Below are 13,807 nucleotides of genomic sequence, written 5' to 3'. Positions count from 1 at the left end.
CATAGAGTTAGGGGTCCATTTTTCGGTTCTCTATTCTGTTCCATTGATCTATGTGCCTGTTTTTATGCCATTACTATACTGTCGTGGTGATTACAGCTTTGTAATAGAGCTTGAAGTCTGGCATTGTGATGCCACTAGTTTTAGTTTTCTTTTTCAACATTCCTTTGGCTATTTGGGTCTTTTCTGGTTCCATACAAATTTTAGGATTGTTTGCTCCAGCTCTGTGAAAAATGTTGATGGTATTTTGATAGAGATTACATTGAATGTGTAGATTGCTCTATGTAGCATAGACATTTTAACAATATTTGTTCTTCCAATCCATGAGCATGGAATGTTTTTCCATTTCTTTATGTCTTTCTCAATTTCTTTCATAAGTGTTCAATAGTTTTCAGAGTACAGATCCTTTGTCTCTTTGGTTAGGTTTATTCTACTCGGTATCTTACATTTTTTGGTGTAATTGTAAATGGGATTGATTCCTTAATTTCTATTTCTTCTGTCTCATTGTGTGTAGAAATGCAACTGATTTCTGTGCATTGATTTTATATCCTGCCACTTTGCTGAATTCCTATAGGAGTTCTAGCAATTTTGGGGTGGAGTCTTTTTTTTAAAGGCTTGTTTATTTGTCAGAGAGAGGGGGAAAGAGAGCACAAACAAGGGGAGGGAAGGCAGAGGGAGAAGCAGGCTCCCCGCTGAGCAAGGAAACCCGATGCAGGATGCAATCCCAGGACCCTGGGATCATGACCTGAGCCGATGGCAGATGCTTAACCAACCGAGCCACCTGGGCATCCCTGGGGTGGAGTCTTTTGGGTTTTCCACATAGAGTATCATGTCATTTGCAAAGAGTTTTACTTCTTCTTTGGCAATTCTGATGCCTTTTATTTCTTTTTGTTGTCTGATTGCTGAGGCTAGGACCTCTAGTACTATGTTGAATAGCAGTGGTGATAGTGGACATCCCTGCTTGTGTCCCCGACCTTAAGGAAAAAGCTCTCAGTTTTTCCCCATTGAGAATGATGTTCGCTGTGGTTTTTTTGTAGATGGCTTTTATCATACTGAGGTTTGTTCCCTCTATCCCCACACTGTGAAGAGTTTTAATCAAGAAAGGATACTGTACTTTGTCAATGCTTTTTCTGTATCTATTGAGAGGATCATATGGTTCTTATCCTTTGTTTTATTTATGTAGTGTATCACGTTGATTGATTTGCGGATATTGAACCACCCTTGCAGCCCAGGAATACATACCACTTGGTCGTGGTAAATAATCCTTTCAATGTACTGTTGGATCCTACTGGCTAATGTTTTGGTGAGAATTTTGGCACCCATGTTCATCAGGGATAGTGGTCTGTAATTCTCCTTTTTGGTGGGGTCTTTGCCCGATTTTGAGATCAAGGTAATTCTGGCCTTATAATAGAGTTTGGAAGTTTTCCTTCCATTTCTGTTTTTTGAAACAGCTTCAGAAGAATAGGTATTAATTCTTGTTTAAATGTTTTGTAGAATTCCCCTGGGAAGCCATCTGGCCCTGGGCTCTTGTTTGTTGGGAGACTTTTTTTTATTACTGCTTCAGTTTCCTTGCTGGTTATGGGTCTGTTCAGGTTTCCTTTTTGTTCCTGGTTCAGTTTTGGTAGTTTATACGTCTCTAGGAATGCATCCATTTCTTCCCAGTTGCCTAATTTGTTGGCATATAGTTGCTCATAATGTGTTCTTATAATTGTTTGTATTTCTTCATTGTTGGTTGTGATCTCTCCTCTTTCATTCATGATTTTATTCATTTGGGTCCTTTCTCTTTTCTTTTTGATAAGTCTGGCCAGGGGTTTATCAATCTTATTAATTCTTTGAAAGAACTAGCTCCTAGTTTTGTTGATCTGTTCTACTGTTCTTTGGTTTCTGTTTCATTGATTTCTGCTCTAATCTTTATTATTTCTCTTCTCCTGCTGGGTTTAAGTTTTATTTGCCATTCTTTCTCCAGCTCCTTTAGGTGTAAGGTTAGATTGTGTATTTGCGATCTTTCTTGTTTCTTGAGAAAGGGTTGTATTGCTATATACTTCCCTCTTACGACTGCCTTTGCTGCATCCCAAAGATTTTCAATAGTTGTGTTTTCATTTTCATTTCTTTACATGAATTTTTTAAATTCGTCTTTGATTGCTTAGTTGACCCATTCATTCTTTAGTAGGATGCTCTTTAGCCTCCATGTATTTGAGTTCTTTCCAAATTTCTGCTTGTGATTGAGTTCCAGCTTAAAAGCACTGTGGTCCAAAAATATGCAGGGAATGATCCCAGTCTTTTGGTACTGGTTGAGACCTGATTTGTGACCCACTATGTGATCTTTTCTGGAGGATGTTCCATGTACACTGGAGAAGAATGTGTATTCTGTTGCTTTAGATTGGAATGTTCTGAATATATCTGTGAAGTCCATCTTGTCCAGTGTGTCATTCAAAGCCCTTATTTCCTTGTTAACCTTCTGTTTAGATGATCTGTCCATTGCAATGAGGGGGGTGTTAAAGTCTCCTACTATTAATTGTATTATTATTGATGTGTTTCTTTAATTTTGTTATTAACTTACATAATTGGCTGCTCCCATGTTAGGGGCATAAATGTTTACAATTGTTAGATCTTCTTGTTGGATAGACCCTTTAACTATGATATAGTGTCCTTCTTCAACTCTTATTACAGTCTTTGGTTTAAAATCTAGTTTGTCTGATATAGGGATTGCCACCCCAGCTTTCTTTTGATGTCCATTAGCATGATAAGTGGTTTTCCATCCCCTCACTTTAAATCAAGACTAAAATGAGTCTTGCAGACAGCATATTGATGGGTCTTGCCTTTTTATCCAATCTGATACCCTGTGTCTTTTGATTGGAGCATTTAGCCCATTTACATTCAGAGTAACTTGAAAGATATGAATTTAGTGCCATTGTATTACTTTTAAAGTGACTGTTACTGTATATTGTCTCTGTTTCTTTCTAGTCTATGTTACTTTTGGGCTCTCTCTTTGCTCTCCCCTTTTAATATTTCTTGTAGGTCTGGTTTGGTGATTGCAAATTCTTTTAGCTTCTGTTTGTCCTGGAACATTTTTATCACTCCTTCTATTTTCAGTGACAGCCTAGCTGGATAAAGTATTCTTGGCTGCATATTTTTCTTGTTTAGTACCCTGAATATATCATGCCAGTTCTTTCTTGCCTGCCAGGTCTCTGTGGATAGGTCTGCTGCCAGTCTAGTGTTTCTACCCTTGTAGGTTACAGATCTCTTGTCCCAAGCTGCTTTCAGGATTTTCTCTTTGTCTCTGAGATTTGTAAGTTTCCCTATTACGTGTTGGGGTGTTGACCTATTTTTATTGATTTTGAAGGGGAAGGGAGGGGTTCTCTCTGCCTCCTGGATTTTGATGTCTGTTTCCTTTCCCAGGGAAGTTCTCTGCTATAATTTGCTCCAGTATACCTTCTGTTTCTCTCTCTCTCTCTTTCCTCTTCTTCTGGGATCCCAATTATTCTAATATTGTTTCACTTTATGGTATCACTTATCTCCCAAATACTCCCCTCATGGTCCAGTAGTTATTTATCTTTTTCTCAGCTTCTTTATTCTCCATCGTTTGGTCGTCTATGTCACTAATTCTTTTTTGCCTCATTTATCCTAGCAGTTAGAGCCTCCATTTTTATTGCATCTCATTAATAGCTTTTTTTATTTCAACTTAGATTTTAGTTCTTTTATTTCTCCAGAAAGGGATTCTCTAGTGTCTTCTATGCTTTTTTCGAGCCCAGCTTGTATCTTTATCATTGTTCTTCTGAATTCTAGTTCCAACATCTTATGTCCATACTGATTAGGTCCACTTATTAAACTCTTTTATTCTAGAACTAGATCATTAGATTCCTTAGGATACTCTCTATATATTAACAGATCATCTGAAAAGAAAGTTTTGTTTCTTTTTCCAGCTGATGAATTGTCTTTTCTTGCCTTGTTTGTTGCCTGAGCCTTCCAGTACCTGGCATCCTTATCTTGTTCTTAATCTTAAAGGAAATGCTTTTAATGTTCTTTTTTTTTTAAAGATTTATTTTATTTTATTTATTCATTCGACAGAGATAGAGACAGCCAGTGAGAGAGGGAACACAAGCAGGGGGAGTGGGAGAGGAAGAAGCAGACTCATAGCGGAAGAGCCTGATGTGAGGCTCGATCCCAGAACGCCGGGATCATGCCCTGAGCCAAAGGCAGACGCTTAACCGCTGTGCCACCCAGGCGCCCCTTTTAATGTTATTCTTTATCACGTTAAGGAAGTTTCTTTCTGTTCCTATACCTAGAATTTTTATCGTAAGTGGATGTTGAATTTTGCCTAAGGATTTTCTTCTTCCTTTGAGTCAATTATATGATTTCTCCCCTTTAATGAATGTGATGAATCACATTGATTTTTTTTTAACCCCAAACGAACCTTGCATTCCTGAGATAAATCCATGGTAGTTATAATATTTTACCTTATTAGATTATTTTTGCTAGTACTATTTAGGATATTTTTATGTATGTTTTTGAGTAAAACTGGCATGTAGTTTTTTTTCTTTTTTGTACTCATCTTTGTCAGGTTTTGGTAATGAGGTTATGCTGACCTCATAAAATGAGTTAGGGATTGTTTGCCTTTTTTCCCCGTACTCTGGAAAAGTTTCATAAGATTGGAATTATTTGTCCCTTGGATTTCTGGAAGCAAGCAGTGTAAAATTGTCTAGGTTTCCATTTTTCCTTTTGGGAAGATTCTTACTTACAAATTAAATTTCTTCAAATGCTGTAGGACCCTTGGGATTTTCTATTTCTTCTTGAGTCAGTCTTGATAAGTTATGTTTTCTAGAGAGTAATCCATTTCTAAGTTTTAATTTTATTGGCATATATTTTATATTGGTTCATGGTATCCTCTTTTTAGTATCTGCAGCATTTTTTGATTATGTCCTTCTTTCTGTTATCCTTAAATTATTTGCTCCTTCTCTTTTATTTTTTTCTTCAATCTTACTGGAAGTTTGTAAGCTATATGATTATTTTGAAAGAACCAAGTTGTTATTTCCATTATGTGGTTTTTTTCCTGTTTCATTAAGTTTTGGCCTTACCTTTATTACTACCTTTCATCTATTCTCTTTGGATTAATTTCTTTTTCATTGTTTGATCCTGTTCTGTACCACTCGACATTAGTAAACTACCCCATCCTTGTAGCTTTCTTTTGCCTGGGTCCTGAAGTACACTGGTCCTGAGGGATTTTTCCCCTTCTGTTTTCTAACTGCTTCCTCTCTGGTTCTCTGTGTTTTTACAGCTCCTAATGTAGGTGCCCTCTTATCTTCAGGCTTCTTTTCTCTATATCTACTCTTTGATTGACATTTTTACTCCAAATTTCAACTATCACTTCTCTGTGAATAATTACACAGAATCAGGGGGCCTTGTCCTTGTCTTGGCTCTTGCACTCCCAGTACTGTCTTCATACTCAAGTCAGATGTGCGTTTGTCTGTCTGTCTGTCTGTTCCCCTCTCCTTTTCTTTTAGCCCAATTTAGTTCTTTATGGTTTACAAGAATGATTTCTATGTGATATTTACTTTCTTCCATCCCTTACGTCGTCCTCATGGAGCCTCAGAATTTTACTTAAAAAAAGACCTGCTGTTGCATCTTCCATCTCTATTTATCTGAATTATTGTCCAGGAATGTTCTTTTACTTCACTAGCTTTGGGTACCATGCCTTAATGCATCCACCCAAGACGGTAGAGCCAGGGCACTTAAATAGTATTACCTGTAGGCCGCTGTAGTAGGCTCTTTACCAGGGATAGAAATCAGTCAACCTTGTCATATGTGCTCTGTGATTTACAAGGGGTATATCATTTTTGTGGCAACTTGAAAGTGGAACCACTGTGTAGAATTTTCATGGTCTCCATGAGAGTGAAATAGTTAGTTCTGAAAGATTTCCTATACTGGTGATGTGTTAATCTCTAAGTGCTTGTCTCTATTTTTAAACCTCATCTTCTTTCAGCCTTGTGGATTTATGTAATACATATTGAACATAATTCTCTAATGGTGCACAATATTAAAATCATCCCAAGTAATGATTTTCTGCATAGAAATAGATACAGCAGCTAATGACAAAATGTGTAACTTTAAAATAATGAAATTTCTGTATGTGAGCTATGAAAGCGACCCTAATTTAACTTTTATTTCCTACTAGTTTCTCACTACTTGACACAAGTGTATGCCCTTTTAATTTCATTAACTGTGTATGTCTAGATAGTTCTTTCATTTTCTATTCATGGGAAGCTAGGAAAAAACCATAAAACAACAATCACTGGGAGGTTTTAAGTAGGTGAAATGTGTAGACACTCCTTTTGTATTCATCTCAAGAAAACCTTACGTAGTTCTTTTGAGTCATGTGATCTACCTCATTGTTCTTATTAAAATGATACATTTGCTAGAAGTTATTTAGGATATATAATGGCAGAAGTCAGTAGCCATTTAGAAATACTGTCTTAAAGTTCTGGCGTATCCTGTCCTGACTGGTGTGCTGTGTGTGTGCACACACAGGAGTAAGGACGGGCAGATGGGTTGTTTGAGTGGCAGGAAATGGAAGTTCCATACCACAGTCACGTGCCAGTTCCTTGCAGGTTACTGTAGTCTGTTACATTTTTTTTGAGTTCAAGGAATTCTGGTAATTTCTAAATAATATCTGGATATTATATAGTTTGAAAACAATGTATTATATCCTTAAAAAATATTTCTGAATATTAGGATGGTATGTCTTTCCATAAATTAGTCCTATCCTAGCATCAGATTGCATAAGTGGTTAAAACACACAGGCATAACATTTAGAAGATTATAATTATAGCAGAGCTCTTGCTAATTAGATATATGCAGCAATCTATACTTTGAGATTAAAGCAATTAGTAAAACTGTTTTGTTGATCATGTAAATGATTGTTTTTGCCATCAGATTGTCATGTATTGAAAGTATAAGTTAAGAATAAATCCTCTTGGGGCGCCTGGGTGGCACAGCGGTTAAGCGTCTGCCTTTGGCTCAGGGCGTGATCCCGGCGTTATGGGATCGAGCCCCACATCAGGCTCCTCTGCTATGAGCCTGCTTCTTCCTCTCCCACTCCCCCTGCTTGTGTTCCCTCTCTCGCTGGCTGTCTCTATCTCTGTCAAATAAATAAATAAAATCTTAAAAAAAAAAAAAAAAGAATAAATCCTCTTGCAAAGTCACCAGTGAATTTCTTCTTCCCATGCCAAATATTGAGAAAGGGAGACCAGAAGAGAGGTTCAGTCCCTCCTTGGAAGTCTGTACCATTGTTTACAACAGTAGTAGTGATAATAACCTCCTCCTTAATGCCCGTAAGTGCCATGCTTATTCTGAGCCCAATCACTGCATCACTGTCTTATGATTAGAATTCATTATTTATATTTTTGTTTGTTTCTTAAGCTTTATGTTCATTTACTTGTCCTACAGTCCTCCCTCTAGAAGAGAAAACATTTTACTGTATTTTATCTTTCTTTTAAATCCCTTCTCATCCAGGAGGTACTTAGGAAAGTGCGTATACATAATAGATATATGAAAAATGCTCGTGGCTGAAGTCTAGTGCTTTATTTCAGTTGAGTTTGTTTTTAATAGTTACGTGCTTTGTTCACTTTCTAGGCACACAAACCAATGGTCTGGACTTCCAGAAGCAGCCTGTGCCCGTTGGAGGAGCAATCTCAACAGCCCAGGCCCAGGCTTTCCTTGGACATCTCCATCAGGTAGAATGCTCTGCCCAACCGTAAGGGAGGGCAAAAACTGGAAGCGTGGAATGTTAAGGCCTGGGGAAGTTATTTCAGTGTGGGGGACTTTTTAAATTGATTAAAGCCTAGTGCTAATCACATCTGATTGTGTCCTTTTGAATGGTTAGTCTGGCATCATAATTTAATTGACTGTATAGCTATTGACCTCACAGCTTTGTGAAAAAAAGAATTCTTTGTTATGAATGGAATGTACATAACAACTGGGTTACTGTTTTTGTCACTGTGGGTCTGTGATGGCTCACTAAAGATTAGTAAATTACAGAGTCATCCAAAAGGATGTAGCCACCATTGCCTGAGACCTACCGTGTAAGGCTCTCAGTTCAGAATATGTCTTCATAAAATGTGTCTTCATGTGTCTTCTGAGCTCATAAAAGTATATTTTTAGACTACCTGAGCTTTATATAAAAGAAGCCCCTGCACTTGAAACAGGTGCAATTTTAGAAGTCCTCTAAAGCCCATTTATTTACAAATTCAAAGGGATAGTATGCAGGTGGCAATTAACGTCTTCTGCTGGAATAAAGCCCTGCTTGACACACTTTTGCTCAGGTGTGTAGCTTTGCTTGTGTTTTTGAAAGTAGAGAAACTTCAATATGAAACTTCTAGATAAAATATTAAGATGATTTGGCAACTAAAATAATTTAAGAATATATTGTAGAAAACCAAAAATGTTATTTTCATGTCGATTTTCTTCTAAAAACATTTGTAGGGGTGGCTGGGTGGCTTAGTCAATTAAGCATCTGCGTTCAGCTCAGGTCATGATCTCAGCGTCCTGGGATCGAGCCCCACATCAGGCTCCCTGCTCAGCGGGAGTCTGCTTCTCCCTTTCCCTCTGTGCTCTCTCTCTCTCTCAAATAAATAAATAAATAAATAAATAAATAAATAAATAAATAAATAAATAATCTTTTAAAAATAAATTAAAAATTAAAAAATAAAAACATTTTTAGCCTCCAACAAGTTTTCTGGTTTCTTAGAGGAATACCATTTTTGGTAGCCAATGTATGTAGTACATATTAAGCCTCTATCTGGCTTAAACTTGTGACGGTCAAAACGTATTAAAAAATCCCCAAAGGCACATATGATATGCAGTCTTTTCTCCATTGGATCCGAATTCCAAGAAGAGTACAACTCTGGCATCAGCTCCAAGGCCTCCAGCTACTGATTACCAAAATCACTGAACCTTCAATATCCCCCAAACGAAAGGACTTTATTTTTTTTTTTTTTAAGATTTTATTCATTTATTCAACAGAGATAGAGACAGCCAGCTAGAGAGAGAACACAAGCAGGGGGAGTGGGAGAGGAAGAAGCAGGCTCATAGCGGAAGAGCCTGATGTGGGGCTCGATCCCGGATCGCCGGGATCACGCCCTGAGCCGAAGGCAGGCGCTTAACCGCTGTGCCACCCAGGCGCCCCCCAAAGGACTTTAAATCATAGAATTTGATATGAAATCTTGACATCACTGAATTCTCCATCAAGATGTCAGTCCCGTCAGACTTGCTCACCGTCTGATTAGACACATAATTAACATAAATGTGACACTTACCTTCTATTTCTAGCCCTCTTATTGACCAGGTTCACACTCTGACCTTTTCCTTACCATAATTATAAGTGTGTGTACACATACACAAAGTAGATGATTTTAGGTCTGTCACCCTGTAAGTTCCGTGAAGATGGGAACCTTTTCTTATTTATCTTTATCCTAGCATTTTCCAAAGAGCCCAAAATATAATAGATGTTCAGTAATGATTTACTGAATAAATGAATGGTAAAGTTGTATGAGAATAGAGAGGTCGACATAATTAGCTTAACCTATACAATTTAAGACATTGATCATAGAGAGGATGACTTTTGAGCTAAGTTTTGAAAGATGTTGGGAGGTAGCTAAATGAAGTGGTAAAAGGATGCTCTCACTTTCTATTTTCAACTTTCTATTTTGAAAATTTCCAAATCTTTAGAAAAGTTATAACTATAGAATAGTTTTCAACTGAAAGTCCTTCACTTGGACTCACCAACTATTACTGTTTACTGTCTTTGCTCTGTGTGTGTGTGTGTGTGTGTACAAACACACGTATAAAAAATGTATATATATATTTTTTTCAAAATCATTTTAGAGTAAGTTGCAGGCACTATGACCTTCTACTTCTAAATACTTCATCACATTTTTCCTAGAAACAGCATTCTTTTATACAACTATAATATTAACATCAAATTCCAGAAATTTAACATCAATGCAATATTATTATCTAATGTTCAGTCCATATTTAAGTGTTTTCTGATCTACAGTCCAGTCCACACCTTGCATTTAGTTTTCATGTCTATTTAGGCTTCTACGTTCTGTAACAATTCCTCAGTCTGTCTTCATCTTTCATGATATTGACATTTTTGAAGAGTAGAAACCAGCTGTTTTATAGAAGATCCCTCAATTTGAGTTTTTTTAATTTTTCCCTCATGATTGGATCCAAGTTTTTGACAGGAATGCATTAGAAGGTCTGTGGTATCACGTTGTCCCATTATTGTGGTATTAAATTTTATCATTTGATTAAGGTAGTGTTTCAGATTTGTCCACTATAAAGGTATCTTTCTTCCTCTTTGTAAATTAGCAAATAATCCATGAGGAGATACTTTAAGACCTGTAACTGTCCTGTTGCTCAACAAACTTCCACCCAGAAACAACATGATTTAAATAAAATCACACAGAAGCTTTATCTCCTTTATTTTTTTTATTTTTTATTTTTTTTTAAAGATTTTATTTATTTATTTGACAGAGAAACAGCCAGCGAGAGAGGGAACACAAGCAGGGGGAGTGGGAGAGGAAGAAGCAGGCTCATAGCGGAAGAGCCCGATGTGGGGCTCGATCCCAGAACGCCAGGATCACGCCCTGAGCCGAAGGCAGACGCTTAACGACTGCGCCACCCAGGCGCCCCTATCTCCTTTAAATCTTTGTACCCAAAACTCTTTCCTCTGGCTCTTGGACTAAATTCTTCGCCTTTGGGTCTTAAACATATTATCTTTTCAGATAATCCTCCCTTGATTACACTGCATCTAAAGTACCTTCTCTGTAAATGTCTAGGTTTGTTTCTGAGAGCTGTATCTACTAACAGGATTATTAGTTTTAAATAAAGGGCAGCAGTCTGTTCATTTTAGCTCTGAGCTCTATCCTGAGCTCCGTATCAACACTTATATTTAATTTAGGAAACCTTGATACTATGTGATATATCCAAAATGGAACTTATTGGCTTCCTGTCAATGGCACTGCCTTTTTCCAGTCTCTCAGATTTGAACCCTGGAATGATTCATGACTTTTTTCTCTATAGCCATTCAGTTGCCAGGATCCTATGTGGTACAGCCATTGCAGGCAATGGCTCTCGTGTTAACTACTTTCTTTCTTTTTTTTTTTTTTTTAAAGATTTTATTTATTTATTTGACAGAGATAGAGACAGCCAGCGAGAGAGGGAACACAAGCAGGGGGAGTGGGAGAGGAAGAAGCAGGCTCATAGCGGAGGAGCCTGATATGGGGCTCGATCCCATAACGCCAGGATCACGCCCTGAGCCGAAGGCAGACGCTTAACCGCTGTGCCACCCAGGCGCCCCAGTGTTAACTACTTTCTATGCAGACTGCTGCCATTCTAATGGAGGCTTCCATTTATTCTACCCTAGTTTATATTCTTTTTCTCCCAACGTAGTCTTTCTTTGTTTTCAGGACATTGACATTTTTGAAGAATACAAACTAGTTATTTTGTACAGTGTTGCTCAGTTTGGGTTTGGGGAAGAACACAACGTAAGCAATGGTGCATTCTTAGTAGATCATACCAGAAGGCACGTGTGTCACTGCTGGTGACTTTACCTTTTGTAATTAGTAAATATCTATGGAGAGATAGTTGAGACTATGTAATTATCATGTTATTCCTCAGATTTCACCCATTAGAGCGTCCATTGATGACAGTTGCCAGAATCAGTTATAGTTAACATGGTTGTCAAATAATGATCCTTACTGTAAAAAATCATGGTTTTAACTTTCTGAATGCATGAAATGTATTAAATAAATATTATAATACTTCATGTGTGATTTATAGGACCGATTCTTTATTTCAGCCAGCAGTTTTGAGTTATGACTATAAACCTTTTAAGGACTTGACTGTGTAGGTGTATATATATGTAAGGTTTTTACTCTGGTATGTACATGAAAATTTTGAATTAGAATGAGTAGATAATTCTGATTGTTTATAATGATAAAAATAATGTATATAAGTAGCTTGTTCTTATGTGTTCTTTAATACACTGGAAGATGAATTAAGTTTTTAGAATCTAAGTGTCCAGTGAATATAGACAAGATGTTAAGTAAGGAATGCCTAATACAAGGACGGCATGCCTGATGACAGTTTTGTGTGGGAAAGCATTTAGAAAGGAAATGTTAACAGCATTTTCTGGTGGGACGTGGAGGAACGGTGAGCTTGTCCATAAAGTTTTAACCCTGTAAGATAGACCTCTTTGTGTTCTCCGTGCTAAGTCAGTAACATACACTTAGTAGAGATTCTTGAAATACTGGTTGATGTCAACTTACAGTGATGGATGTCAACAGTATTAGACTAGGACTTTACCTGATTCCTTTACTTTCAGGTCCAGCTCGCTGGAACAAGTTTACAAGCTGCTGCTCAGTCTTTAAATGTACAGGTAAGCTGGGTCTTGCGGTTGTGGACCAGCTTTACTCTCTTACCATATTTTTCTGATTTTTTTATAATGAGCATGCAATAGTTTTATAATAGGAAATATTTAGAAGTAGTACCTTTTTTATTACCTAATGTCATTAGGATCCAAATAATGATAATTGTTGACATTAATGAAAATCCAGTTCATATTATGCTACTGTGAGTGACAAAAGGTGAACAAGGAAAGGGGACTTTCAGAGTTGGATATGTAAGTTTAGTAAACTGGTTCTAAGTTACACAGTGATAACACATACCTAAACACAAAGCCAGATAATATCTTAATGCCCTTTTGTTTCCAGATGTCTTTTTTTTGTCATTTTATAGTGTAGAGGAAAGAGCATTGGACTGAGATACAGAAGTCTTAGGTTTGCGTTCTTGCTCTGCCACTAACTAGCTGTGTGACCTTTGTCAAGTCGTTTAACCTCCTGGGGTTCTTTTTCTCCTGCATTTATGTAAGTAGGGAAGTTTAGAAGCTTGTCGAGGTTCCCCTCTGCTCTAAAATGTTATGATTCTCAGGTTTGTAACTGAACCTGTTATGGTCATTGACAGACTTCATACAGTCAAAATTTTAAAAACGAAAGTTAAATCTGGCTACTTTGCTGATACAAACCATATGGTAAAACATGAAAAGTTCAGTTATTATGCATTACTCCATTATTCGGTTGATCTGCTGCTTCCTTTCATTATGGTGTTTAGGTTACTAACAGTCAAGAGGGGAAAAACCGTATTCTAGAAGATTTGTTTCAGTGTTGCTAATGACCAAAGACCTTGGGTTGAGCATTCCATGAAACCCAGTGGAATATGGACCTAGTAACACATGGAAGCAAGAGAAAAGAAAAGGAGATAATGTGACCTTCCTTTCTGAGGGAGAGGAGGCAGAAAATTGCCTCGGTTGCCATGGTAAACTTTCGTCCCTTAGAGAGATGTTGGCAAACAGGCTGTATCCCCAGCGCGGTGTGTTTACGGTCCTGCACTGTAATGATCTCTCCATGACTGGCAGAATTAATCAGAGCCTTTATGTTAATTAGCCTTGCTGCAGTCCCCAAAACAGGTGGTGGGAAATATGCAAATCTATGCAGCATTTTAATGCTCCGCATAACCAGTTTTAATTACCGTAAAATTTCCTCTTAGTGTCCCTTTTAGGAGTGTGTTCTCTTTCCCTCTTGACTGCAGCATTTTTCCTCTTAAATTTTTGTGTTACTTGATGGGATATGCTAAATTTACGGTAATTTTAAATACTAGATGAAAAGTTCTGTGGGTCAAGTAGCCAGTCTCTGAGATGCTAGATAAGGAAGTTTCAGGCTGACTGCCAAATACATCTCAGAATGTTGGGGTG

The 13,807-nt window shown here is 37.4% G+C and overlaps 1 protein-coding gene across 2 annotated transcripts in view; it reads left to right on the top strand.

Moving 5' to 3' along the window:
• Positions 1-13,807, top strand: part of POU2F1 (POU class 2 homeobox 1) — a 176,764-nt gene that overhangs the window by 116,579 nt on the left and 46,378 nt on the right. For both annotated transcript variants that reach the window (XM_045797322.2, XM_045797313.2), the window contains 2 exons: positions 7,627-7,727; positions 12,383-12,436. In XM_045797322.2, coding sequence (XP_045653278.2) covers positions 7,627-7,727; positions 12,383-12,436 — 155 coding nt within the window. The remainder of the gene's footprint in view (positions 1-7,626; positions 7,728-12,382; positions 12,437-13,807) is intronic.

Source organism: Ursus americanus, chromosome 2 (genome assembly GCF_024610735.1).
Source record: "Ursus americanus isolate L20-20 chromosome 2, mUrsAme1.1.p, whole genome shotgun sequence".
Taxonomy (NCBI): Eukaryota; Metazoa; Chordata; class Mammalia; order Carnivora; family Ursidae; genus Ursus; species Ursus americanus.
This window is presented reverse-complemented; position numbering and strand designations above follow the sequence as displayed.